This window comes from Gallus gallus, chromosome 6 (assembly GCF_016699485.2).
Source record: "Gallus gallus isolate bGalGal1 chromosome 6, bGalGal1.mat.broiler.GRCg7b, whole genome shotgun sequence".
Taxonomy (NCBI): Eukaryota; Metazoa; Chordata; class Aves; order Galliformes; family Phasianidae; genus Gallus; species Gallus gallus.
The window spans coordinates 16,856,510-16,884,406 of NC_052537.1; the positions used below are offsets into that span (position 1 = coordinate 16,856,510).

The window sequence follows — 27,897 nt, forward strand, 5'->3', positions numbered from 1 at the left end:
AAAAATGGGATAATCCTAAGTCTTGTTGGTGAGGTACCAGGAAAATACCATACAGTCCTCAGTAAAGAGGTGGAATGGTCTTGGAAGAAATAGGAATATTTTATCATAACTTCTTGTAGTTCCTGATTCTGGGAATTCCTTACAACAAATGCTGCTGCTTGTTTTTTTTAATTCTTTTTACATTTCCTGAAGGATGGGAAGTGGGTGAGAGGAGCAGTTCACGGATTCTTTTCAGTTCTTCAGAAGCATCGCTGTCTCTTGGAAGAGGCATATTCTATTAATGTCAATGATATAGATAAATACTGCCTCTGATTAAGAAAATGTGGAGAGTGTTTTGTTTGAAGACAGCGCTGTCTTCTGAGCTGGTGGGAAGCTCCGTGTCCTCCTCATCTCATAATCTGAGGATCAGTGCAAAATCCCAATTCTAGCATCGACAGTTTGTTAACATTCAGAATATCATCCCACTACTTTATGAACTGCTAAGAGATCTTTAAGAAGTTTGACACTTAAGCATTGCAAAGGATATGTGTGAAAACTGGCATGGAATTCATGTAAATGTTTGTTTTTCTATTCTTTTTTTAAATCCAGCTTCTTAACTCTTCCACCATCCTTGCCCTCCTGGCTCCAACGTTCTTTTCTTACAATTCTGTGTTCTCCTTGTTTTATTTTTTGGGTGGTGGAAGGGTTGTTGGTTTTTTTCATTGTCTCAGAAGATTCTGTGTGTTGTGGGAGGTGAGGCAATGCTGGTCTTGGCAGAACACCACAAAGCCAAGAGAGTAATTAAATGACGCAAGCCTTTGATTATTTTTCTCTCTCAAGCTTTCTGGCACGGCTGGGCATTCCGATTGCAAAAGGAGGATCAGGAGGAGAAACTTCTAAAGATTGCATGCAGAATTAGAGGAACTGTATCGGAAACTCCGTGCTGCTCTCAAGCTCTTCGCTCTCAAGTTCTGGAGTTGCTGCTTTTTTTCCCGTGAGGATAATGCCACGTTCGTCACCCAAGATAGAAGTAACCGAAACAGAGCTGCAAAGGTTTTGTTTTGCTTTTGGTTTCTCTGCTCTCGCGCTAATTGGATTTTTCCCATCTTCAATAGGAGGATTATAAAAGAATTAGTGAAGCTGTTTTTTCTGGGGAGGGCAGTGGGGGAAGGTAGCTGTTGGTTTTTCTTCTCTCACTTCTGGGACTTCCTTAATCTGCCATTTGTTCCTTGAAGCCACTGCCTACTTAGAAAAAGGAGCAGCAGCGTAACAGATGAACTTGTAAGACCATGGATTCCTTCCCTTTCGCGAACTTTGTGGCTGCTTGTAAAGGAGGTTTTTGCATACATAAGCATCAAATGAATAGTATCCTGGGCTGGGTTTAAAAGAAACAAACTGCTGCTGTCCTGAAGAAAGGAGAAATTCCATTTAAATTACAACGTGCAGAGGGTTGAATGTTGTTCCAGTTTTGAATTTTGGTGAAAGAAAGGGAAGATCCGATCAAGTAAAATACTCTGCCAGCCAAAACCCACATGTTCTACAGCTAAAACTGGAAGATGTCTTGGAAAAGAAGTTACTTTTCTGTGGGCCGAGGGAATGTCCAGGGGATGTTTACTCCACGAAGTACAACTTCGATAGCACCCAGTAAAGGTCTCAGCAACGAACCAGGGCAGAACAGTTGCTTCCTGAACAGCGCTCTACAGGTGAGAACACAGAGTGTAAACTGTTTCTGCCACCTCTGTGTCAATTGCAATACTTTCTTAGGCTGTGATGTGCAACAAATGCAGGCAAGTTTGGCATCATAATTGTTTGTAAGCCCAGATAAAATAAAACTAAGTTTGGAAATGCATGTTTGTTGCCTTACAGAAAAGCTTTTGTAAGTTTCAGCTTTTCTTGGTGCTTTAGCACTTGAATCCTTTCTGTCTGTGTAAACTGGTAAGCTGTCAACCAAAGATGAAAATGTGTAGTAGAATGTTGCATTAAATCTTGTAATCTAAATTATGTCTACTCCTTAAAGCAAATCAATTATTTTTGATGATCCAATCCAGGTGAAGGGTTGATAACATCTATACAAACTCCGTTTTATGCAGTCCAATTTTCTTTTTTACTGCTGATTTGCAGTTTAGATGCTGGAATACTTACCTTCTGATCTAGAAGAATCAAATCTCTTGTGTCAAAATGCAGTGGGGTGCCTGCTATACGTGTATTGTCACTGTTTACATATTTGGGGCATCTGTTTGAGTTTCAGCCCCCAGTCTCATTCCCACTGTGTAACCTGTCCAGGTAGCACAGGCTGTGTCACTGCAGCTTTCTTTTTGTGGGAACAATTAGCTTCTCAGTTAGCTTCAGGCTTTGAGATATTCTCGTGCTGCAAGTAATACAAATGGAAACTTTAGTGACCCTCCGTAGTCTTAGTATGCCAGGAAGTACGGGACTAGGTATGAAGGGAACTAAGTCAAGAAAATTGCAGTTTTCAGTGATGTGTTAACTGCTTTTGTTAAGCTGCGCAGTGCAGTCACTGCCTGCCTCCTGATCCCGAGTTACCGAGCCTGGGTCAGATTGAAGTAGAGCCCAGTGCCAGCTGTGTGCTGTACAGGAAGGTAGAAGTGTGAGACCTGGCCTTCAGTGTGCTTCAGAAATTGTTTCCTTCTGAGAGAAAATACCAGAACTACTTGTAGCCAAAGCTTATTATTTATTACCATTATCATTTAAAAACCAGGATGTTAACAATTTTATATTATATATACTTCTGCTTTTTGTTTTAATTTTTTAATCGGTGTTAGTCTGAGAGACTCCTGAATGTTTGCTGTTCTTTACTTCTAAGTATTTCTATACAAATTCAAGATAAGCTCCAAAGGCAATTACACCGACAAACTGGACTAGTTCCTAAATGTATTTTTCTTTTTGTGAAGCCTGCAGTAGCTGCTCAGGAATGCTGTATGTAATCACATGCTTCAAAGACTTAAATTGCCTCACAGGCTCTTAAGTACAGGGAGAGTTTGAGTAAAAACATAACCCTAACAATTCTGAGGGTTTGGGAAACGTTTTGGATCAAATCTGCCCTAAAAGTGGTGTTTTTGTAGTTTAGTTTTAGGTAGCATTTGGGTGCTGTGATCTTGTTAACGAATTGTTACAGATACTTTACATTTCCTGAAAACAGTACAATATTTTTTTTTCTCAGAATTCTGTTTTTCTAGTGAGCTCCTCAGGGCAGATTAATTGGTGAGATGTTTGGTCCCTCTGTTGGTGCTAACAAAGTGTTCAGTCAGTCACATGCCAGCCTGAGCCATTGCGTTCAGCCTGGAGCCTGGCACAGTGCAATTCAGGTCAGGGCTGTTCTCAGCGCGGGCTTCTGCCTCCTGACTGAGGGCAGGGCTGGCAAGAAAGACCACTTACTGCTCACTGAAGCAGCCAGCAATAAGCATGAGGAGCTGCCTGTCAAACACCTCGGGTCAGTGCTGGCACTGTTGTGCAGATGAGAATGTATATGATTGCCCAGGTATGGTAATAAAACTTAACTCAAAGCTTGGTGGTGTTCCAGCCGAGTTTGCTTTGTGCTGTTGCTGTGATCATCACCTCAATAACCTGCCCTGAAAGAAAAGTGTAACTGTCTGCACTGGTTAGGGTTAGAAATCTGCCAGTCATCAGTGTGTAAAAGCACTTCCTAGTGACAGGATTTGGGCATAGGAGATTTTGGCAGCTTATTGTTTTGACATTCAGGAGCTTGTTAATGCACACACTGCTGGTGTTCCATTTCTGATGTTCACCCTTTCTACTCAGAACATTGAGGCTGAAGGGGAGGGGAAACAGTGTGCAAGGAGCTGACCTGGGCATCTCGGGGTTGTTACACTTCTGCACAGCTCTGCAGCATGGTACTACTGCACAAAGCAATGTGGTTTTGGTCCAAAGCATGTGAGAAGGATTTGAGAGCAGCATCCTGCTGTAGTTTTATGTATGTAAGTGGTATACCTCTTGAGAAGGAAAGATGAAAATGTCAGCTTGCAGTTAGCTGAAAGGCACACTGTTAAAAGTGATGTTCATTGGCACCAATGTATTATTATAATTTTTTAGCGTGTGCAACTTTAGTCAATGCTTTATGCAGTATTTTATTGTCTATATTCATACAATCAGCTGTGCTCCTCTTTGTGTTTCAGGTTCTTTGGCACCTTGACATTTTTCGCCGCAGTTTCCGACAAATCTCAACGCACAAATGTATGGGAGATTCTTGCATCTTCTGTGCTCTCAAGGTAAAGATTGGAAAATAATTCTTTTAAAGCCACAGAAATCTCTCTGGTATTTTTTATGTCTAATTAAACTTGCATCTGGAAATCGGTGAGAGCAGAGGTAAATCTGATTAGGTGCAGCATGCAGCTATCATAGTGCTGGTGTGGAAAATGCTGTAGGTAAGTCACAGTTAGGACTCTGTCATCAGTGGAGTGCAGATCATTGCAAGCCTCCGTGTTTGAAATATCACTTCAGACAGTAAAGCACTGTGGTCTTTTTTTATTTTCCTAAATCGTCATTTGGCTAATAAATATTTTATCATAAACGAATAGTATGTTCTTCAGAACTCACCCTTCCTTCAGAGCTTCTTTAAATGCCAGCATGAAAGGCCTTTCTGTTCAAAACTGTTGATTATATAAGACTAAAAGGTATTTTCTACTGTAAATATTGATGTCTGCATTAAATGGCTCAATTCTTTTTGGTCTATGATTCAGAAAACGTCAATACTGTTTTTAGATGCAGATAAAATATCTATCTCAGATGCTGCCTAGGCAATAAGATCTAGATGCTAGTTGTTGTTCAAAGTACTGTTACATACTTGGGTAAACTGTACAATCCTGCATCTGTTTGTATTTACCCATTACTTTCTATTGCTTCTGTTTTGGATTTTTTTTCGTGTGTGTTTCTGTTCTCCTTTTTGAATTCTTTTGCAAACCTGTTGCTGCCTCTGTAGTCTGGTGGGAGAAATTGTCATAAGCAGAACATAATGAAAACTCCAGCTTTAATGTTCCTGAGCAGTGATTTTTCTTTCTGAAATGACTAAGTCATTTTCTTTGATCATAAATGGGTTGTAAAACCTTAATAAATATTTAAATTTGTTGTGGGAGATTTTATTGTACTACAGAATTCTGTGTGCAGTGATGAAAAGGGGAGATAGCATGTCTTATGGCAAAATTGAGAGTGCAAAGGTTTGAACTGAGATCATCTGAAGTTCACAGGCACTATTTATGGTATAATAACAGTCTAGCTTCTGGTGAGTGATTTTTGGAGGTACTATGGTCAAGATAGCCTCAAAATCAGGTATCTAGGGAGTTCTTAGGATGTTCTGGAGGAGTTTTCCATTGCAAAAGAGCAGCAAAGAGGAAACTCTTAAAGCATGAAAGAAGATAAGTTTTATTTCCTTTTGAAGAAGAATCTGTATCAACACCTGCTGAAATGATAGGGGTATTTACAGCAGTATCTTCAGAAGAGGATATTATAGTATGTTAAGAGAAGGACATCCAAAGCGAGTAATACAGCTATGCAAGCAAAGAAAAGAGGGAATATTGAGTATATTCCTTTCCCTGTAGATAAATGAAAATGAAACTCTGTGAAAGAAGAGGTGAATGTTTATGTGGCTGTTACAGAAGGGTGAACAGAGCTCTGGAACAAGCTGCACAGAGAGGTTGTAGAGTCTCCTTCTCTGGAGGTATTCAAAACCCACCCGGACACTTTCCTGTGTAACCTACACTATGGAGCCTGCTTTAGCAGAGGGGTTGGTCTTGATCTCCAGAGATCCCTTTCAACCCCTGTAGTTCTGTGAACTGTGGACAAAGATGCATCTGGAATAGCAGTACCAGCATTAGAGGAGGAAAGCTCTATAGTAAGATGGCAGAATCTCTGGAATATATGTATTAAAAGCAGACATTGGGTCAAATAGTGTTTAGTTTTGCTGATATGATTCTTGCTTTTGATGTCTTACTGAAGTGTGCAGCATGCCATTGTAAGCTTCGAAGTGCTAGAGTGGTTGAATTCACTAATTGTGCGCCTGCAGCCATATACTTGTCTTTAATTATGTAGCCTTACAAAAACTTGCTGTCCTCTCTTCTTGCTTGCAGGTATCTTCCAGGATTTTTTTGTTTGCTTCCTTTCTGTAGTTCTTAACAATGTCACGTTACATGTCATGTAACACCTTATGGTGTTACAACCTTAAGTTTCCAGCATTGTGCCCAATCCTGGAAGATCTTTAGCACACTTTAGAATACTTGAATTTGATTATGTGCAGAATTCCAGTAGCTCAGAAAATTCAATATAGTATGAAAAATACTGAAGAAATGCATAAGCAAGTAAAGAATTATCTGGAAAATTATTTCTGAATGTGGTCAGTAACTAGTACTTGATAAAGTAAATAAATTCCAACTGGCTTTAACCCAAACCAAAATGTTTGTATTTTCTCTAGCCACTGCCTGTTCTGCATGGGAAATATCAGTGTTTTACCCAAGTCTGTTCTACAGCGTTCAGACAGCTTACATACATTTATTGTAAAGCTATTCAAGAGAAAAAAATGTAGAAATCTGCTTGTTAAAAATCAGAACTGATGTAGTCCTGCTTTCTTTAAGTTCATTAACTTAGCAGTATCTCACAATTTTGTTATTCTCTGAATGATGTCATGACAAGTTTCCACCTTTATTAAATGGTGTAAAATGTTGATGTTCATACATAAATACTTCAAAGATTACCCTGACTTTCATGGCGTTACTGATGCAAATATTATACAGATCTGTAATGCTCTAAGTCAAATTGGGGATGTACACCTCCCCCCACTGCCAAACCAGACCAAAAAGCCCCTCACAGACATCAGAAACATAGGTTCTCTTGCATGCAACTGGAGAAGCGGAGCATGATGGATAATCTCATACTATGGAGATGATTGCAGTCATCTTCATGAACTCCTTAAGCAAGGCAGTACAAGGGAGGGGGGAAAAAAAACAACTGTTTTAAAGTATATCCTTGTTCTCTGCTGCCCTCTGGATCAGTGGTTCTCAAACTGCTCTTTTCTTTTCCTGGAGGAGTCGGGGCTGTCTGGTGCATGGTATGTGTAAACTTGTACGTGACAAATGTGATAATGTGCTTAATATGCACTTATTACTGCAGGCATCACCAAGAGTGAATTGTGTCCCAGTGCAGCCAGATCATCCCTTCCCATCGTTGCTCATCTTTTCCTCTGCTCTGGTCTTCTTGTCTGCACTGGAAGCCTGTAACTGTTGTCCTGCCAGGGTATTGCCAAATTCGCCTTAGTAGGTCTTTGACATCCTCTTTCTCTTGAATCTTGCCTTAGGCTTTGCTAAGATGAGGGAGAAGATATGTCTGGATCCAGTGGGAAGCCAAGAATTTGGAGCTCTATACCATGCGAAAATCTCCTATTAGGGTCTGGGGAGAGGTAATTAGCTTTGCATGCTGCCAGGTGGATCTGCCCGAGATTCTGCCCAGACCGAGTGAGGATGGGGCAGGATGTGTTTGCTTTTCTCCAAAGCATGCTGGCATGTTCTGCTTCCAGCCTAGCCTGGGAAGGGGGCAGTACCTGGGGAAGAGTCTCCATCCCAGCCCTTCTCTCCAGCATGCCTTGGCAGGATACTTGCTGTGTTGGGCAGAGAGGGTTCACGCTCTTTCCCAAATTTGAGCAGTTGCTTTAAGGGGAGCATTTTCTTCCTGATGACTCCAGAGGAAGATAATCTCCACTGGGCTAAATTTAGTCTTTCAAAAACACCAAAGTAGTTATTTTTTCACACATGCTTGGCTTGCTGCAACTGTTTCTAGGGATGCTGATGTCATGCACAGTATTTACTGTAAACGCTCAGCTATCTCCATAAATAATATTTATAATTTTAAATTTTATTTATAGAAAGAACAATCACAGGACAGTGATGTGTCATATCAGATATCAAATCGCATTTTAGTTTTGTGCCACACTGGAGAGAGATCCATTTCATAAATTCTTAAAGCAGAGTAGTTTTAAGACTTGCTAAGCTACCTGGCTATGTTTGTGAATTAATTACAGACGTAAGTTATTTGTCCATTTTGAAGGAACATAGCATCAAGAGCTGTAAAAAGACAAGGAAGAGCTGCAGACCCTGTACTGGAATCCCAAACACTGTTCCTTAAAATTTTATAGCATTATAAAATGTTTTTTTTGGTACAGTAGGTATCTTTGTCATGATGCCATTTGCTTACTGTGACACTGGAACAGCTTTTTCATTTATCATTAATGTTCAAGTCTACTTTATGCTGTTATGTTTTTCCTTTTTCTAGAGTATGACTTTGCTTTGGTGTGTGTTTATCACAGCTGGAAGGGGGCAGGAAGGGGGAAATCCGTTCACTGTGCTGAGTGTGCCACAGAGAGTTTGTTCTCCTTCCAGGGATTGTACTGGGAGCTCTGTAGTGCCAGGATATCAGACAGGGTGTTTTTTGTAGTTTGCAAAGAAGAATACTCTATTGATTGATAAATTCCAACAGGGTTGTTCTTTTTTGTGATTTTTGTCATGTGCAACAAAAGCAGGAAGAATGTGAATTTTCTGTGTAGACTCTTGTTTTCTAAGGTGAAACAATAGGATAACAATAGGATATTGGAATGCTTAAAGAAATGGAATGGCAATAATTCATGGTTCTGATTAGGCACCTGTTAGAAGTATAGGGATTTCTTATGGAACGTTTATAACGTGGTTGAGACATTAAGTGAAAAGTTGATTGCAAAGAGTCAGAGTACAATGTATTAAATATATATTTATATCTGTTGCCTTTTTTTAATTGGCACTTGTTAACTCCCAGACAAAAGTAGTTAGCAGCAAGAACAGTTTCCTGAGTTAATAAACTGGTAATTGAAGCTCCCAATTAATGATTGCCTTTTTACTTGATTTTGATAGTAGCCAGGTGATGTATGACTTTATAATCCATTTTGGGAAGTGACATATTAATGTTTAAGGTACAGCATGAATAAAAATATAGATCAGGCTGTAAAATAAAGGACTAAATGGAAGTCTAGATTGTTTGTTACCAGATGTGGAGGTTCAGAACCTGATCTGAAGAGACAAATATGGCCAGTATTACTTGCACTAGTGAAGCCAAATATAACATGAGGAAATGTGTGAGAGAAGTGTGAGCTAATGCAAATACAGTAGGTGGAAATTTAGGGATTGGATGGGAGAAGTGTGAATTTAGCAGCCAGAATTTTTCTTGATTTTTTTTTTTAATATGTTGGTGTACTGAGCAGGAGGCTGCATCAGGAGAGGAGAGTTTTTGCTAAAAGACAAACTTTATACACAGGGAATAGTGAAGCATTTTGGAAGAACATGTTTTGTGCAAGAAATATCACGATGTTGGATCTGCAGTGTTGTCTCCATTCAGAAGGAACTTCTGTACAGTGCTGGAGGAGAATTGATTCTCAGAAAGCTGCCAAGAACAGAACTCAAATTTATAGTGCATGGGCACTGGTCTGATTCAATAGTTATTGCCAAGTCTAAGCTTGTTCCATCAATCTGGACAGAACCGCATTAGAGATGTCAGTGTACCTCAAGTAAATTGAATTCTTCTTTCCTAAGGAGAAAGTGAATTGCTGGCACCATTAGAGATAATTTGGAGCAGATCTGTTAGAGGAGGGTAGGGGAATTCAAAGTTATTTCAGCTTCACAGTCTTGAAAATAAGAAGTCTAAAACATCAATCCCAGATCTACCTCAAAGAATAGTGGCTGTCTTATACTCTAACCAAATGAAGCATGAGTCATTTTATGATAATACATGTGAATTTTGGAAATCTGAAGAAGAAAGCCAGGTTTTAACTTGAGTAATTGCATAATAAAGTTTCTTTGTCTCAAACTGTAAGTTGTTCTCCTTTGAAGCTTCAGAAAGTTTGTACTGATTCCCACACTTCCCCAGATCGAGGAGATTATTCTGGGAGTGCGCTGACACAGCAACCTCCTGTTCTGACAGATGTCAAAAACCCAAACCCGTAGTAGAAATAACAAGAAGCTTCCACTTAGAAACTAAGAAAAAGCCACTTGAATGGTAATAAACCAAGTGAGGCCCTGGAACAGATTGCCTGGAGTGGTTAAGGAATTTCCAGTTTTGGATGTCTCTGAGCAAGCTGGCCTAAAACCAACTATGTGAAGAATATAGCTGATCCTGGCATAGTACTTGGGCATGGACCAGATGCAACTTGATTGGCTTCAGCAATTTATTTCTGTTATATTCTGTTTGTGCTTCTTAATTCTGCTGTCTGTGCTACCCTTTCCAGACCTTCGAAGATCTGTAGAGAAGGAGATGGGGTGGAGAGAAAGAGATGGGTCTCTTTTTTTTAAATAGGGCTCAGGAATACAGTGTTACTAGAAAATGTGCATCCTGTCTGAAAAATCCCATGCACATACTCTTCTGTACTGGCTATTTCCAACATTCCAATAACAGATCATTAGTATAGAATTCCAAGTCCTGTTGCTAATTCAGTGTTAGGAATTGCTTCCATTTTATGTTAAGCCTAAATATATTTATATATCTATGTACAGAAATATATTTTTAAGTTCTGCTGCTTTGATTTGAGATAATGAAAAGTGGTAAAATAGGAAAGACTTTTCTTGTTCAGAAGGCTTTTAGTAGTGTCTTTTTGTATTGTGACTTTTAAGGATAGTCTCAACTGTATTGGAATGTGGCCATTTTGGGACAACATCAGCACTGTGAATACACTAATGGGGTTTTCACTGTCAGGTGAAGAAGCTTTTGAAAGAGAACAGAGTTTGAATGTTTCATGTATGAAGCTCCCATTAAGCTCCAGAAGCACTTGGAGAAACAGTGTCCTGAAAACTCCTGGAGCAGGACCAGCAGTGCTTTCCTGGTCTGCGCCCAGCTGGCTTTCAGACCTGCGTGGGGAACATATGTAAGTGACTAACAGTGTAACTCAAGGGCAAGATCTGAAATTAAGGAGAGAGATCCAACTTAGATTACTTAAAACGATGAAACAGCAGGAAGTGCCACACCTGTCCGTCTGAGAGACAAGACAGACCTGCTCTGAAGAAAAGGTGAGCAAAGAATGTGTCTTGAAAAATAAGGAGAAGGGGAAACAACTCCCCTGTCTTGCTCTGCACTCCCCAAGGAAAAGAAAAATGGCAAAAAAATCTAAAACAAAGCCAGCAACAACAGTGGGTTCAAAGAGCATTTGATTCTATTTCAAATGGTGTTTTTTGGGGCTTCCTGCAAGACACAAGTAGTGTGTTTCGAAGTACTTCAAACTGCATTGAGCAATGACAAAGAGATGCTCAGTTGTTCATTGTTTTTAAGACGTTTTACTCTTCATAACTTAAGACTATACCATTGTGTTCTATGCCATTCCAAATATTGAAGGACATTCTGTCTAACATTCTATCTAATGCTGGGGTCTTTTGCTGCTTGATTTTACATAATAAAATTATTTCTGATATTCTTTCATGCTGCTAGGTTATTTCTGTTGTAAGGTTATGTTTACTGAAAGGGGTTTTTGTTGTTGTTGTTTTTGTTCTTTGCTTTTAAATTTAAAAAGGCTGCAGTTATTTTGTGATGCCAAAAAAATTTTTTTAAATGGAAGGTCTTCTGGAAAACTCCAAGAGCTGCTTAGAATCATCAGGATCACATTTTTGTTCCTCAATCTTTTTATGTTAACTGTTATGGATGTTACAGGTAAAAGTGAAGTATGCTTTTTCCTGAAATGTGGTTGCCTGGTGGCTTCTGCTTTTAACTTGTGAGGAGCCTATGCTGACTCTCCCCCTGCCAAAAGTGCAGAGTCATTTCTGAGCTCCTAGGAGCAAACCATGACCTGTCCATCAGTTCCCTGCTGCTCAGTTGCCTGCTAAGCCACTAAGCAAATGCCTCAGTTTCCAGATCTATAAAGTGAGACCAATGATAATCAGAATGAACATGCTTCTGAAGCACAGTCATGAATATGTCCAGGTGCTCTTAAATCCCTTAAAGGGAAGAGCTTAAATAGGGTGGATTTGTTTTTTACTGCTTTTGTTTTTTGATGTCTGCTGAAATGAGAAAAATCTCCTAATGCAACTAGAGACTTGCTCTGTTGTCAGTGGGACAGAAATTGGAATCGGGATTGTTAAGGACAGGCATATTCTTACAGTTTTCATACATGCATATGTAAGGTAGCCGAGGAAAGGTATTGTCTGTAACTCATGAGATGTGAGACTTGAATTGCCTTACAGCTCTCTCTTTTTTATAACTTTCCTTGTTATTATCTGATATTCTAATAAATGTGCTATCAGAAGAGCTACCATTTTCAGCATGGTGGGCCCTCCTCCATCAATAAACACTGGAAACATTACCACAATAAAAATATCAGTGAAGAGAGATGCATGTTTTACATCTGTATTAGATAATCTGTCAACATTATAAATTCTACCCTTTCCATAGCCAGGAATGAAGCAGACACCGAGGTTTGTTTGTGTGGCTGTGCAGGGACTGGAATGTTCTGCATTTCTTTGGCTTCCTCAAAGCAGCTGAGTTTAGCAGATGTCCCAATTTACCTGTTCATTTCCTGATAAGAAGCAAATAAGACCAGTTAAAGGAGACGAAGATTCAGGTTATTTATTTCCAATGAATATTGATTCTAAGTATGCTGGAGAGAAGCTTTCAGTAATTAAGGGGAGAAGTAGCGCAGGAATGAATGCTGCTACAGGTTCTCACCACTGATTGGAAAGAAAACCAAGCCAACAAACCACTTTGAAGGTGGCTTTCTCATTCACTTGTACTTGTCTAGAAGGCAGAAAAGCCAAATAGTTAACAGCTGAAGATATCGTTTTAATGGCAGTGAGAACTGACTTTTTGTGTCATCTTTAAGAAACTTGTGTGGAGAGTTTCAGAGGCAAATAAGATTTTGAGATCAGCACTGATGAAGATACCCATTTGTCATAAAAATTAGTTAGAAAGAGTAAGAATAGTTTGAAAATAAGGGCTAGAATTTTTCACTTACTGAGGATCTTGCATACCATATTATTTTGTTCTTTTGTAGGAGGGCACAATGAAAATGAAATAACAATTCAGAAAATGTTTTAGAGGTTAAGCACACACAATAAAAGTTGGGGCTTATTCAGTGTGTTATTCATATCTGTTGAACTTTCATGCATATAACTCGTGCTTTCAATGATAATGCTTTTTATAGAACTTCTTGTTGCAAGTCATTACCCAGATGAGCTGTGAGATATACAGGTGTGAAAATAACAGGTGTCTGGAAGCAAGTGAACAGCTGGACATAGATAGGAGCTGCTGTTCATGAAATGAATTTCCCTCTCCTTATGCTGACCCAGTCATTATCTGATTCTTATGTACTTGGGCTTATTTAAAGTAAATATATTCCTGAAAGATTGCAGACAACGCACTGTGGGCTGAAATGTTATGAAAGCCTTGAATGAGAGAGGAAAGAAAAAAGCATGTGTAAAAAGAATGCTACTGATGTGAAGTTAAAAAGTCAAGTTTGGAAAATAGGAGTAAAAAGTGAAGAAGTTTTGGTGTCCATTATGTTTGCTTCAGGAATCAAAGTTGGAGGAAGATCTAAGGACAATTATGCAGGAAAGCTAGCCCTGTGCTCCCAACCCACCCTTCTTTGCCTCTGTGTTCTTTGAAAGGAAAGGAAGGAAAGCACCAGGAAGATAGATAACAGTTTCAAAGGAGAAACCTCTAGGATTTCTTATTGTAGTCCCTTTACAGTACAAGTATCTTTATCGCTTGATCAATGTGAATTAAAAGCTTGTTTGTTTTCAGACAACTTAGTGGCTGTGTGTTTGAACATATAGTGGTTAAACTTTTTGTTTGTTTTTCTTACTAGGGTATCTTCAACCAGTTTCAATGTAGCAGTGAGAAGGTGCTGCCTTCAGACGCCCTACGCACAGCTCTTGCAAAGACATTTCAGGATGAGCAGCGGTTCCAGCTGGGCATCATGGATGATGCTGCTGAATGTTTTGTGAGTATGACTGAAAGATGATCAGAAGGCATAGATGCAAACTCCCCCGCTACACAGTCAGCCTCCAACTCCAATTGCAATAGACCTTGCATCCTCAGAAAGACAGGAGTCACCAAGCTTGAAGTGTCCAGTGGGGGAACCAACATTTGTTTTAAGAATTATCACTAATGATTTTGAAATAGAAACATCAATATTACATACTTAAATTTCAACTTCACATATATACTGCTTGTTGTCTCAAGTATATGTTTGATAGGAATTGTTTTTATAATAAAAAATTCTTTCCACGCTTTTCAAAAGTCTAATACATGGTATGATGCTAAAACTTCACAAACGTAATGTTCTCAATCAAAGAAAGCAATCGAGTTTTCTCATCTGCAAACACTTAGAATTGGTTATTAGTGCAAAGGTTTTGTCAGCACCAGCAAAATTGTCAGTTGGAGTTGCTTACTTATCTGCTTCTATAGCCTTTATATAGATAAAGATATCGGCAAAGATCCATCATTTCCTACGTTGTCCCTCCTCTTCCCAAATTGCCTTTAGCAGGCATACCTTAGAAAATTTTATATTGCAGAGCTGGTCTGAATTGTTAAGCTTTTTGAAGAAAAGTTGCACCAAGTAAGTAAAGTTTGTTCAGGTCATACTAAAAGGAGTACTGTGCATTGAAAAAAATACTCTGTATTATACTGTGGCCAGGACCCTTGACTTCTCTTGTTCTTGCTCCACTGTTGTGCCATTCTGACTATTACTGCTCACTGAAGATGCTTCCTCCAGCCAGAACTGTGTGCTAGCAATTCTGTGAACAAGATTGTACGTGTTCACTGAGATTTGGTATCTTTTATCATCTTCACTTTGGTGATGTTATCAATACAGTAGGTACTGCAAGAGTTATTTGGGATGTTAGTTTTAAGGATTACCTCAAAAGCATAAAAGGATATTTTGTTTGCCACTTACCTTGAAATCGTATTTTCATGAACTCTAGCTAGGGGAGAATAAAATAAATACACAGGAAACACATTCCAACACTATTGTTTGTAAGTGGAGGAAAGCAACAGTAAAATGGATTGGCTCTATATATTTATGTTGCTGTGTTTGTAAACCACCTGAAAATGTTTTTTAGGGTAGTTACTTCACCAATGTACTTGGGTGTTGACACACAAATCTTAAATCCTTAGGTTGATCCACCGTGATTGTTTTTTCTATACTGAACTTTTTCTCGTCTTCTCTTATGTTCATGTTTTCCTCTTTTCCTTCTTGATTTTCATGTATTTCTTTAAGTAGGAAGTATTTTTGTCCCGCTGTTCTATTGATTCCTTTCCTTCTTTGGGGAACCCGAAGTGTTTATACATACTACCTGGATGTTAACAAAGATATTACTTCTTAATCCAAGTATAAACATTGTTGGTTTTACTACTGCAATGTAAAACTCCTCTCAGGCAAAACAGCATTCAGGGTGGAGTCCTTTCCATATCTTACATCTTTCATTTCCTGTACTTGCCTAATTTGGCAGTTGCAATGTAGGAAATTATTGTAAAGCGATAAGTTCATAGAATTACTGTAGTTTTTAGACTAAATGGACTGCTACTGGGATTATGATAACCGAAGCTACCTATGTTTGTGGAACACCATGACAGGGTAATGGTACAGAAAAACAGTATAGTTTAATAAGCCTGCTCAAAATGGGAATAGGTGATAACAATAAAGCTTCAAAGCAAAATACAAGAAATGAACCTATGTAGGAGACTGTCAACGCAGCTTTGTCAAATCTGTGTGCAACTGAGCACATGTACAGAGGTCTGTACGTAGTACAACACAGGAACTTCTGATTTAGTTTCTTGAGAAATCTATCTAAATAGCTCACCTTGTATCACAGGAGGAATTACTACAGTCATGTTTGTTAGGTTAGTTGTACTGGCACAAAGGCAGTTAAAAGTGGTAGAAGTTCTGTTTTGAGGTTAAGCTTTTAGGCAGAGATAATTCCAAAGCTTTTCACTTAACCTTTTCTTCCCTGAAGGCAGAGGTTTAGTTTAAATGGCAAAAGACCTTAGATTCCTGAGTTAAGGGGAAATTGTACTAGGACAGAGCTGTTTTGCCTAATAATTAATCTTGACCTGATTGTTGCAAATCTGTATCAACCATCCATGCAAGTCATGCTGGTGGTGAAAACTGCTCCTGGAAGAGGAGGCAGATTTCTGCTGTTGGTCCCAGATAAATGTTGCTAGCAACGTGAGGAGAAGAAAATAAATCCTCAGAGCTTTAAGACAGATGGCATTGTCTAGAAAATTATCAGTGAATTTGTTTCACATGGAACTTAGTCTACCTCTTCATTTATTAGTTTTCCCTCTCTTTCATAGAATGTAGAGTATTTATCATATATTGAAACTCTTGTGTGGTATGGAAATTGATTTATGGTTACTTGGTGCTCATGAGGAGAACTTATTAGCAACCAATGTGAAATTGTAGAGCTATTCTATCTGCTACGTTTGGTCAAATCCACTATTGGATTGCTATTGGATCCAAATGTATGGGGCAGAGTGATCAATGACAGAATCTTCAGCTGTACCGGTAAATAAAATCAATGGTTATTTGGCGTAGTATTTAAAAATCAGATGTGCCATTTTCTTATATATTTGAGACTACTTGATACTTTTTCACTCTTTCTTGTCTCTTGGACTAGGAAAACCTGTTGATGCGAATTCACTTCCACATTGCGGATGAGACAAAGGAAGATATTTGCACTGCACCACATTGTGTTTCGCATCAGAAGTTTGCAATGACCTTGTTTGAACAGGTGAGATGATGCATGTTTTATACACATCGACACTTCTCAGCTTCATGTTTTAATGTGAAGACATGCGCAGCTCTGGACCACCAAAAAAAAGAATCTATACATTACTTTCTCTTTTCCTTTAGTGTGTTTGTACCAGCTGTGGTGCCACCTCTGACCCATTACCTTTCATCCAGATGGTACATTATATCTCCACAACATCGCTCTGGTGAGTTCAATATTTATTTTTGTTTACAGGGAAGAGGACTTCTCTTCTTTATGCTAAAATTGCCATTTGATCTTTACCTTCCTAACGCTAATTGTCCAGAACGTGATATGGTCGGAGTTGGTGGAGCCTTTATAACCACTACAAAGGGCTTGAGGGTTTAGTGGAACAGAAAATAACTTAGGGATGGTTCAGTGTATCTTTTCTATTTAGTCCATATTCCCTTTCAAATCAGAGCTAACTTAAAACCCAGAGCAGCCTGATCTAGCTTTGTGTAGCTGAGTTTTGGAAAGGTTCAAGGGCAGAAATTGCATTCTTTTTCTGGGTGGCCTGTTCCAGAGCTTTGCCCCTCAGTGTGATTTCCCCCTCTTCTCCATATCCAACCCTTTTCTGGCTCTCCGCAGGGCTTGTTGCAGTTGTACATACATCGGTTGTACTGGGAAGGGGATGGGGGTTTGTAAAAGTGGTCACAATGCTCTAGATGTGTCCTCATGGTTACTGAATAGAGAGAAACAATTACTTTGCTCAACGTGCAAGCTAAAGCCCAGTAATTTTGTTGGCATTCATCGCCGTGAGTGCACACTGTAGACATAAGTTTGCTGAAAAGTCAAACATTCTACGAAGTTACTCCTGAGCCATTCAGCGCCTGGTCAACAGTGCTGCACTGATTGTGCTCTGTACCGGTTGCAAGATTTTGTATTTTCTTATGTTCAATTTTATAAGGCTCCTGTCAGCCATTCCTCCAATGTGTCAAGAGGCTTCTGGATGACAGCATTCCCTTTCAGTTTTACTGCTCCATCCAGTTTGGTGTCATCTGTAAACTTGATAAGGGTGGAGATGTGATTCATTATGCAAGTTGTTAATGCAAATGTTAAATAGTGTCAACCTCAGAGGAGCACCGCTGGTGACTGACTACTGGCTCTTGCTTTGATTCTCTGAGCTTGAGGTTCCAGCTAGGTTTTGGACTACCGTGTATTTCTACAATGGCTTGGGTTCGAAGGGACCTTAAATTTTACCCAGTTTGATCCCCCTGCCTTGGGTAGGGTTGCCAATTGGTAAATCAGGCACTAGATCAGTTCACCCAGGGCCCTATGCAACCTGGCCTTGAACACCTCCAGGGAGATGCACCTGCAGCTTATCTGGATAACTGGTCCAGTGCCTCACCGCCTTCTGAGTAAAAAAATGTACCCCTAACATCTAAATCTCTCCTCTTTTAGTTTAAAACTGTCCCCCCTTGTCCTATCACTACTAGACCTTGTAAAAAGTTGGTCTCCCTTCTGTTTGTATAAGCTTTCCTCAAGTACTGGAAGGCTGCAGTGAGGTCTCCCACAAGACTTCTTTTCTTGAGACTGAACAAGTCCAGCTTCCTTAACTTTTCCTCATACGAGAGGCATTCCTGCCCTCTAATCATCTTTCTGGCCCTCTTCTGGACCTGTTCCAACAACTCCACGTCTTTCTTGTGCTGGGGGCCCCAGATCTGGACAAAGTAGTTCACATGAAGCCTCCCCCTGGCAGAGCAGAGGGGGACAGTCATCTCCCTTTCTCTGCTGACCACCCCTCCTTTGCAGCCCAGGATGCAGTTGCCTTTCTGGGAGTCTACCTCTGCAGTATACATTTCACAGTTTGGCCACAAGAGCAATGTAGAAGACTCAGAAATCTTGCTAGAGGCCAGATGATACTCAGTGTTCTCCTCTTATCAACAAAGCTTATCTTTTTATGATAGGAATGAATCAACTTAGTCATGCATATCTTGTCAGTAGTAAGTCTCCTGACAGTTCTGATTCATCTTCTTATCATTCCTATGACAAGGTGATTTCTAAGGGGATATTTGGTCCATTGTCTCAGGTAGCAGAGCAAGATTGACCAGTCTTAGTTCCTTGATTACTCTTTCTTGTTAATGCTAAAGATGGGTGTAACACTTGGTCTTTCTAGTTGTTGGCTGCCATGACCTTTCATTAAAGGAGCTGCTGCTCTAGCTCTGTTACAGTTCTGCCGAATGAATTGTAGAGGAGGGAAGCTGATTTTTTTCTCATCCTTGCTGCTCAGTTAAAACCTGCCATAACATACTAGAGGCAAGACTGTTGTTTCTTTCTTGAAATTTTGCCTGGGATGAAAAAAACTCTGTTTGTTGTCCTGCATAAGAGGCATATGTCTCGAAAGTTTGTCTTGAAAACTATTAGCTGAGTAATGTAAAGCTAGGCTTCATTCCTCCTTGTGGCTGCTACATGCCATTTATTAGCAGAGCAGCAAAATAGTCATGTAAGCTGTGTTCAATACTTTATATTAAAAAATCTCAATAATGTTGAGTTGCACGTTATTTAAAAAAAAATGCCATGGAAGAGTAGTATGTTTATTTACCTCTTAAGACATGTTAAGCTTGAGACTACTTTGACCATTAGTATTCTTATGTACTTACTGTTACTTTTTTTTAACATGGACAGTGAAATCAATTGAATACTGTGCTATTTTTCACCTGTAGTTTCTTCAGTAAGGATGTGCTTTACTGTGCTACTTCACTAATGTGGTTGCCTAAAGGGAGCATTGTTAATCATATGATTTTTCTGTACTGCAACCTTATATATAAAAAATATTGTGCAATTTACTGTTCTCAACTTTTCAGGGAAACGCTGTTGATGTGTTTTGTATTTTTATATTTTTGTAACAATTTGTTTCCTATCCTTTATGCCAAAGCAATCAAGCTATTTGTATGCTGGAGAGACGTGAGAAACCCACTCCAGATATGTTCGGAGAGCTACTACAGAATGCCAGCACTATGGGAGACCTGAGAAATTGTCCGGTTAGTATGCTTAGTTTTCTTCTGAGCAGGACAGGCAGGACAGAAGAGTTAACAGATTACACTGATAAGTATTTTTCAACTCATGAGCATTTTTCAAGATTTAGTTCACTGGAATGATAAGAAAAGGTATAGATGAGATTTTTCTTTGTGTTTGACTTCAGTACTTCTCAGTTATTTAATGAAGGAATGGAAAGCACTGCTGATGCTGAGTGCCTCCTTGACTAGAGAGATAAGTGTTGAGAACAGGTATGAATTGGGTAGAAAATAAGGAATGAGTATTTTTAGAAAGTTAGAATCCGCAGAAAAGGTGATGGAAGGTAATAAATTGGAAATGTTTACATTGCCCACAGGGAATGGGTGCACAGTTCATTCCTATTCAAGATTATATTGCAGTTAGAGTGCCTATCGTATGTTTGTTCAGCCTCGCTGAAGATTGTTAAAGCCTCCAATGCCAACATGTGAAGTAGCAATTCTTTTTATCCTATGAAGCAATTTCTCAGACCTTACCTAAAGAAACAGAAGTGAAAGAGAATGTGGAGACTTCATCTTTTTATGGGAGATCTGCATGTTGGCAGTGGTTTTGATTAGCTAGGCTCTTTAGGAGGAGTGTTCCAGAAATTCATCCAGTTTCTCTGGTAATTTTTTTTTTTCCTATGAAAGCAATGTGTACCATCTGTAATAAAAGCATGAGAGAAGATGTATTTCTTTCTTAAAGAATCTTCCCAGTAGTACCATGCTGTGGCACAGGTTGTAGAACTTCTGCTCCAGTTACTGTAATTGCGTGTAGAAGGTCAGTTGTTTTGCCTGGGTAATCTTCCATTCAACTTCACTCACAACCTTTCAGTTGGAATAAATTTTACTATTGATACTGTACTTGTATCATGTAGCCAATATGTTGACCAGAGGGGAAGAGAAAAGAACAGCCACTTCCAATTGTTAGAGGTTATTCCAACGGTGAGGCCTTGTAGGCTAGCCAGTATATCTGCAAGAGCTATGTCAAAGGCAGGAACCATCACAGAAAATCTGAGGGAGCATTGTTTCAACTTTCTGAATGAGGTATACTATTTTGAGTATGGGAGATGCTGACCAGAAAATGTGTGATGGTTTGCATTTAACTGGTATATAATTTTTTAAAAATAATTACTGTCTATTCTAAGTTGATAATCATAGGCTGCTGCTCTTAAAAACGTTGCTGCTTAAAAACGTTTACTGCTATGCAGTAAAAATCTAACAATCTGACTGAATTATAAATGCATACATCAATTAGCTTAAGAAAAATAAAAATGGTTTTGTGTAAACATAGTTTTTTCCCCTTCAAATCATAAGGCTTTGATTTGGTTCTAAAACAAGTTTGATACCTTTTTCTACCTTTTAATTTGGGTACATGCAGATCCAGGGCTTTAAATAAGTATGTAAGAGCCATCATCAAACTTCTTTACATATTGATTAATACTTTAAGCAGGGAATAGCTGCATAATTGTTGCTTTGTGTAATGCTACTGTTCAGTGCCTCATGAGCCTGAAGTTTAGCAGTACAGGCTCTGGCAGGAATGCCTTGTGTGTCCATTCCCTGGGGCTGCTCTAAGCATTTCCATTCTATGACAACCTCCCTCCGCAACAGCCCTCTGTAGCTTTTAACTTTGAAACATTAACTTTTAGTCTCCATTCAAATACTAAATTATGTTCTTGGAGGGGATATTGGTGAATATGTAGTCTTACTTACCTTAGTAAAGGAAGTGAAGATATTCATATTTTAAACAACAACAAAAGTCTTAAGGTATTTAATGACTAAAACATGATTATTTAGTAGAAAGACTAACACTTCTTTTTCAAGATGAACTTGTTTGTAACTGTGAAATAAACAGCTAAGTGAAATTGCTTGCCAGCTCTTGCTGACCCTGTCTTAGTTTTTTAATTTGGGAAGCATTCTTACTGATGTTTAGCTAAGACTAGACTACTAGAAGCTTCACTTGCATGACTTATTAGGATTTCATACTATTCCTGTCTTGCAAAAAGTGCTCATGCTAACTAGGAGAAGCAAAGATTATGATTATTTGAGAGTAAGATAGTTGTTTTTTCATTCATTTTGGTGAGATAATCCACAGAATTGCTTGTATTTTGGATGTCTGTTGCAAAGTATGTATGTAGTGATCTTTGATATAAAAGTATGATATCTACATGTAAGCATCATAATCTTCTAACTTTCTATCTGGAATGAAGAAAAAAATAGCCCACAACCACACATGCACTTGGTTAACTTTCTGAACTGTTGTTGGGAAGGAGCTCCTTATGATCTTTCCCAGAGTTGTAGTGTCAGAAATGATAATACTCAATTCTGAAACTGCTCCCCATAGAGATGAGAAACTATTCTCATTGTGAAGATGCTTTTTTTTCTGGGATCTTTTTTGTGAGGAGCACGTGTGACCTGCCCTAGGGGGAAAGTGAGTGCTCTAATGAGACTTCATCAAAGTTGTCCTAAAAATAAAAAGATAATGCTCTGCTTGCTAGAATTACAGTGATAATCTCTTAATTCAGATGGTGGGGTTTTTTTTCACGATGCTTTAAAGATGCCTACAGTTCCAACTGATAATGGATCAGAAGAATAACTGAGAAATGTATCAACTTCAAAAGCAAGCTTATCTCTGACAAATACTCTGGCTAGAGAGCGGGGGAAATGGCTGGTTGATAAGTAGTGATAGCTGTTTTAAAAAGAAAAAAAGGAAAACATAACAAGAAATAAGCAATGAAGATCTGCAGTGGCAACTGTACTTGTGAAATTTGCACTTGTTAATGCCTAGCACTAACATTACAATAAATAGATTTATTTTCAGTGTTTTGTTTTATTTAAATTTTCAGAGTAACTGTGGGGAAAAGATACGTATTCGTCGTGTGCTGATGAACTCTCCACAGATCATCACCATTGGACTGGTTTGGGATTCAGACCACTCTGATCTGGCTGAGGATGTTATTCACAGCCTGGGAACTTGCCTTAAACTGGGAGATGTGAGTATTTCATATGAGGTTGCTCTGAAAGCAATGCCTCCTATTTTGAATGTTGGCCCATGATATCAGAAGCACATGCAGGTGGTATGGTAGTAGAGGCTGAACCTTCCTGTTGATATTCTGTTACGTTTTGTTGCTGTGTGACAGATGGCAGCAGAGAGGTAGTCTGACATAATGGTGTCTGATATGGAAATGCATGTAGAGCAAAGGCATGTCGCTGAATTCCTCCATGCAGCAAAAAATGGCACCCACTGCCATTTATCAACGCTTGCTGAATGTTTATGGTAAGCAAACAGTGGATATGAGCATGGTGAGGCAGTGGCAACAGTGACAGTGGGTCACCTCCTCTGGTGCAGATTTTTAGGAGTGCAGAATGCAGGCTTCTCTTCATCACTGGAGAAAATGCATAGCTAATGGTAGTGACTATGTTGAAAAATAGTGCTTTGTAGCTGAGAATTTGCTCTCTCAGAGCGATACTGTTGTCTTTGCACTTCTTATAGTTTTCATGGGAATAGGTGGGAAACATTACTTTCAGAGGGACCTACACATTTTAATTACCTCAAAATGTACAACTTTTCTCATAATAATTCATAGTAAAGGATTGAATAAAATAAGAAGTTGCTACCTTTACGTTTTTAACTTCTATAAGTAGAGGGCAGGTCCAAAGACCTGATCTGTTTCCAAACACTTTTCAAAAATTATGAAATTACCAGTATAGTTTCATATTCTTGACTTTATTAAATTATTGTGTATGGTTTTTGAAGATAAGAAAAAAATACTCCAGTTTGTCTGAATAAAAACATGTATAGAGGTATAAGCAAATTTTAGGTTGTGATTTGTGCTGATTTTTATTAAAATACATTTGTACACTTTTCACTTTGAAGAGCAAAAGTTTATTTCTATTACTTATGGAGATAAAATATGGTTTATGCTTAACTCCTTATCCTTTTAATTTAAACATGTAGTTGTAATGCTTAGGAGTTGCTTAAAACTGAGCATTCTCAGATGATGGCTGACATTGTTTGATTCACTGGTAGGTTAAATTAAGTAGTGCACAGCATTCATAGGATTTGTCTTTTAGAGGATTTACTTAATCTAAACTAGATGATGTTTTAGTGCTAAAGTGTTTATATACTGAATTGTATCTGTCCTACTGTAGTACTGACATACTACATTAAAATACTTAAGATCAGAGAAAGTTAATGGAAATGTGGTTGTACACAAAATGTGGTACTTGCACAGTAAAGCACTAAATGAACTAAAAATGGCTGCAGTATATTTTTAAATAGAACATGGTCATCTAATATCAGAGAACAGATTTTTGTGTGGGACAAGTTGTTTTGACCTGTTAATATGTTCATTTCATCTTTTACATGATGTTATCCTAAATTGAAGTCTGCTTGAGTCAAAAATAAATGCCAGCTGTTTAGTGTCAAGCTGCATCGTTTCTACAAAGTAAAGAGGAAATAACAGATTTAAATAGTAATTCATAGAATCAGCAAGCATAACACAGAGAATATGTGGGTGATTTCTTTCAGTGCCTAGTTCTGCTTCTATAGATGATTACAGTCTCCAAGACTGACTTGATTCTTGAGTACCTGCTGGGTTGATAGTCTGTTCCTGGTCTATGTCTCTATTTTTGCTTGAATGTTGGTTAATTACTTCAGTTTTTATCATCTTATTTTCTCTGTATCTTGAAGTAAAAACAACTGATGCTTCTATGTAGTACCTTCTGGTCTTCAAACAGAAGGCAATATGTAAAATGCTGTATTATGTTATTGACTTTTGACCTTCCTTATTTCCCTTCTTGAAGCTTTTCTTCAGAGTAACTGATGACAGAGCAAAACACTCAGAGCTGTATTTGGTGGGAATGATTTGTTACTATGGAAAACATTACTCTACTTTCTTCTTCCAAACTAAAATTCGTAAATGGATGTACTTTGATGATGCTCATGTCAAAGAGGTAAGAAAATAACATTAAGAAAAACAGTCTCTTTGAAACTTGATAACTACTTGTGTACAAATCCTTACTGTTCTTTAAAGATTTTGAGAAATTTAATCTATTTTCCCACTCAAAACCCATAGCTTTGCACGAGTAAAATAAAGTGTTCTTGGAAAAGCGTACCAGGAATCTCAGAAGCACCCTATTCTTAGTTTTGTTGTGTTGACTGCTGTTCTTACTTTCATGTTGTTTGAAACCCTACTGTTTGTGCGCAAGGCAAACATGCTTCTCTTCCCCTTGCTGAGGAGCAACATTGCTATTTAGTGTGGGCTTTTGAGGTTGTTTATTGAAGTATCTAGATGCCACTCTTCTCTGGTAGTTGCTGCCAACAACAGATTTTCCACTTGTTTGTTCCTTTCTTTTCTTTTCACCAAGCATGAAGTCCTTGACATTCCATATACTAGTGCTTGGATCTTGGCACAGTGTTACTACATCCCATTAGTTTGTTTTACTTTATTTCACACCACTTTCCTTTTTTTCCTTCTTGTTATGGAGGCTCAAACATGAGAGAGGAAAATTTTCTCCTGTAGTCATGCCAAGCACAGTCTCAAAGGGAAAACTAATCCTTCCATTTGTTCTCAGTCACATTTGTCTGCAGCAAAACTGCCAATGATAGGTATTGCAGTGCTTTAGTTGAATTAACTGTGTATAGAGCAGGGTTTTTTTTGGAAAAGATGTGTATTTAACGAAGTCTGTATTTGTATATGAGGAATATTTCTGAGATGATATGGCGATGATAATTACCTCATCTTTCAAAATGCTTGTGGAGTCTGTTTTAGCAGCAGAAGAGGTTCACACTCCAAAGCACCGACTTAAATTTGCTGTCACACTGGAGATGTAATTTTTTTCTTACTGTTCATTTCCTTTATGGTGGTGGAAGGATTAAAGAGCTTTGTCTTTTGTTTTGACTTATGAGAAGTTTGAATGTTTGAAAGGATGAACAGCTTTTTATTAAAACAAACCAAAAAACTCAGTAGCAACAAAGAAACCAAACCCTCTTAAAGGGAAGGATTGTTTGTGTAGTTATACTTTAGCAAAAATTATATTTGTTTAGTCATGAAGTGGTGAATATCTTGGATTTAGTTGAGCTGATTCCACTGCATTCCAAATGTGCTCTTGACCAGCTGATGCTGTGAGTGATATTTTTCTCAAACAAGCTGAGTCTCAGAGGAATGGAAATACCAGTTTTAAGAGATAGTTTGCTTGCAGTTAGATTTTAGAAGTAATGTTCTTTCTGAAGTATTTTTCAACTTGAGACTAGCAGTCTTGAGGTGTCTTCTTCAGTACCGGATGTGGAAGGAGTTTAAGAATGTCAGTAAAAAAGAGGAGGGGGGAAAAAAGAGAATCCTTATTGTAGAAAATTATGACAAAGTCATCTCAATATTTTTTTTGGTTGTTGTTAATTCAGATTGGTCCAAAATGGAAAGATGTTGTGACAAAATGTATTAAGGGTCATTATCAGCCTTTACTGCTGCTGTATGCTGATCCAAGAGGAACTCCAGTATCAACACAAGACTTGCCCTCTCAAGTGGATTTGCAGCAATATAGTAGGACTTGCTATGACAGTGAAGACTCAGGTAAACACTCTGGACTGCATGTTTATTCCTTTATGCTGTAGTGTTGTGTGTGAAAAGTTTTTATTTTGTTTAGAGTGTTTCTGTTAGCATACAATAGCATGATTTATGAGCAATAGATACGTTCTGAGAAAGACATGCAATTGCAACTCAGATAAGATGAAGACTAGAAACAGGCTTTAAGTTTATACAATAATGGCTTAGCAAATAAAATCATTTCTGTTTTTGGATGGTTGCAGAGAATATCTTATATTAGAGATGGGTTTATAGGTTGTCAAGAATAACAAGGCAAAGCCAAAACCAGAAACACAGCTTTTTCCTGAAATATTGTACCTAAAATTTCATTGATAAAGGCATCTGCTCACATTACAATATGATACCACAAATTATGGAGGAAAGATTATCAGAGATACTGATATGAAATGTTGTGAAGTGAGATCTGAACTGTTCATCTTAATGTTTTGGATTTAGAATCAAAAGATGTGTGGCCAGCAGGGAGAGGGAGGTGATCCTGCCCCCTCTAATCTGTGCTGGTGAGATCTCACCTGGAGTACTGTGTCCAGTTGTGGACTCCTCCATACAGGAGAGATGTAGACCTGTTGGAGTGTGTCCTGAGGAAGGCCACAAAAATGATCCACAGAGAGGAACACCTCTCCTATGAGGACAGACCGAGAGAGTTGTTCAGACTGGAGAAGAGAAGGCTGTGAGGTGACCTGATTACAGCCTTTCAGTATCTAAAGGAGAGCTACAGGAAAGAAGGGGACAGACTCTTCAGCAGGGTCTGTGATGATCAAACAAGGGGAAATGGCTTCCAGCTCATGGAGGGTAGATCTTGGTTAGATATAAGGAAAAAGTCTCCTACAGTGAGGGTGCTGAGGCACTGGAACAGGCTGCCCAGAGATGTGGTTGATGCCCTGTCCCTGGAGACTTTCAAGGTGAGGCTGGGTCAGGCCCTGGGCAACCTGATCTAGCTGTGGTGACCCTGTTCATTGCAGGGGAGTTGGACTAGATGTCCCTCAGAGGTCCCTTCCAACACTGAGGATTCTATGATTCTGTGATTTTCTGTTGAGTGGAGACTTCAATTTACAGATTGTACTCTAGTACTTGGCTCCACAGCACAATTCCTTTTTCCTTCATTCACCTTTCTTTCTGTGGCTGTTACCTCCTATAATGGCTATGTTCTTTATTTCTTTAGATGAATAAGATTTTTAATCAGTAAGAAGTTAGGGAGAAACTTGTGACTGTAAGAGCTATTATTTTGCCTTAAGTAGGACAACGGCTACAGGACTCTCTCACCAAAATACAAAGCACCCTCAGGCCAAGTTTAGTGTTAATATACTATTTGTATCTGTTGTAGTTTCCACTGAAATAAATGGGAGGCGTTACTTTCAGAGAGACCTGCAGAGATACAATCTTAGTATAAAGTTTATTAGGCTTTTGATTCATAATAGATAAAGTGTGTTAATTATTATGACTTGTTATGTTCTTGTTATCTTTATTTGTATTTTGTACTTGACTAATTTTTTTTAACTTTGACTTCCCCAGAGGCAGTGTATTTCATACTTTAATTACACTTGACAGACTTGA

At 38.6% G+C, this 27,897-nt stretch overlaps 1 protein-coding gene across 14 annotated transcripts in view; it reads left to right on the forward strand.

Annotated features, from left to right (window-relative positions):
- Positions 1 to 27,897, forward strand: part of USP54 (ubiquitin specific peptidase 54) — a 96,964-nt gene that overhangs the window by 45,017 nt on the left and 24,050 nt on the right. For 11 of the 14 annotated variants that reach the window (XM_046943009.1, XM_004942085.5, XM_015288336.4 and 8 more), the window contains exons 2-10: positions 820 to 1,682; positions 4,134 to 4,226; positions 13,808 to 13,942; positions 16,620 to 16,733; positions 16,856 to 16,938; positions 19,627 to 19,732; positions 22,588 to 22,734; positions 24,548 to 24,697; positions 26,145 to 26,313. In XM_046943009.1, coding sequence (XP_046798965.1) covers positions 1,536 to 1,682; positions 4,134 to 4,226; positions 13,808 to 13,942; positions 16,620 to 16,733; positions 16,856 to 16,938; positions 19,627 to 19,732; positions 22,588 to 22,734; positions 24,548 to 24,697; positions 26,145 to 26,313 — 1,144 coding nt within the window. In that variant the 5' untranslated portion in view covers positions 820 to 1,535. Of the gene's footprint in view, positions 1 to 819; positions 1,683 to 4,133; positions 4,227 to 7,300; positions 7,403 to 10,713; positions 11,025 to 13,807; positions 13,943 to 16,619; positions 16,734 to 16,855; positions 16,939 to 19,626; positions 19,733 to 22,587; positions 22,735 to 24,547; positions 24,698 to 26,144; positions 26,314 to 27,897 lie in introns of those variants that run through there. The other 3 variants (XM_046943010.1, XM_015288339.4, XM_025151783.3) reach the window with 3 other exon arrangements.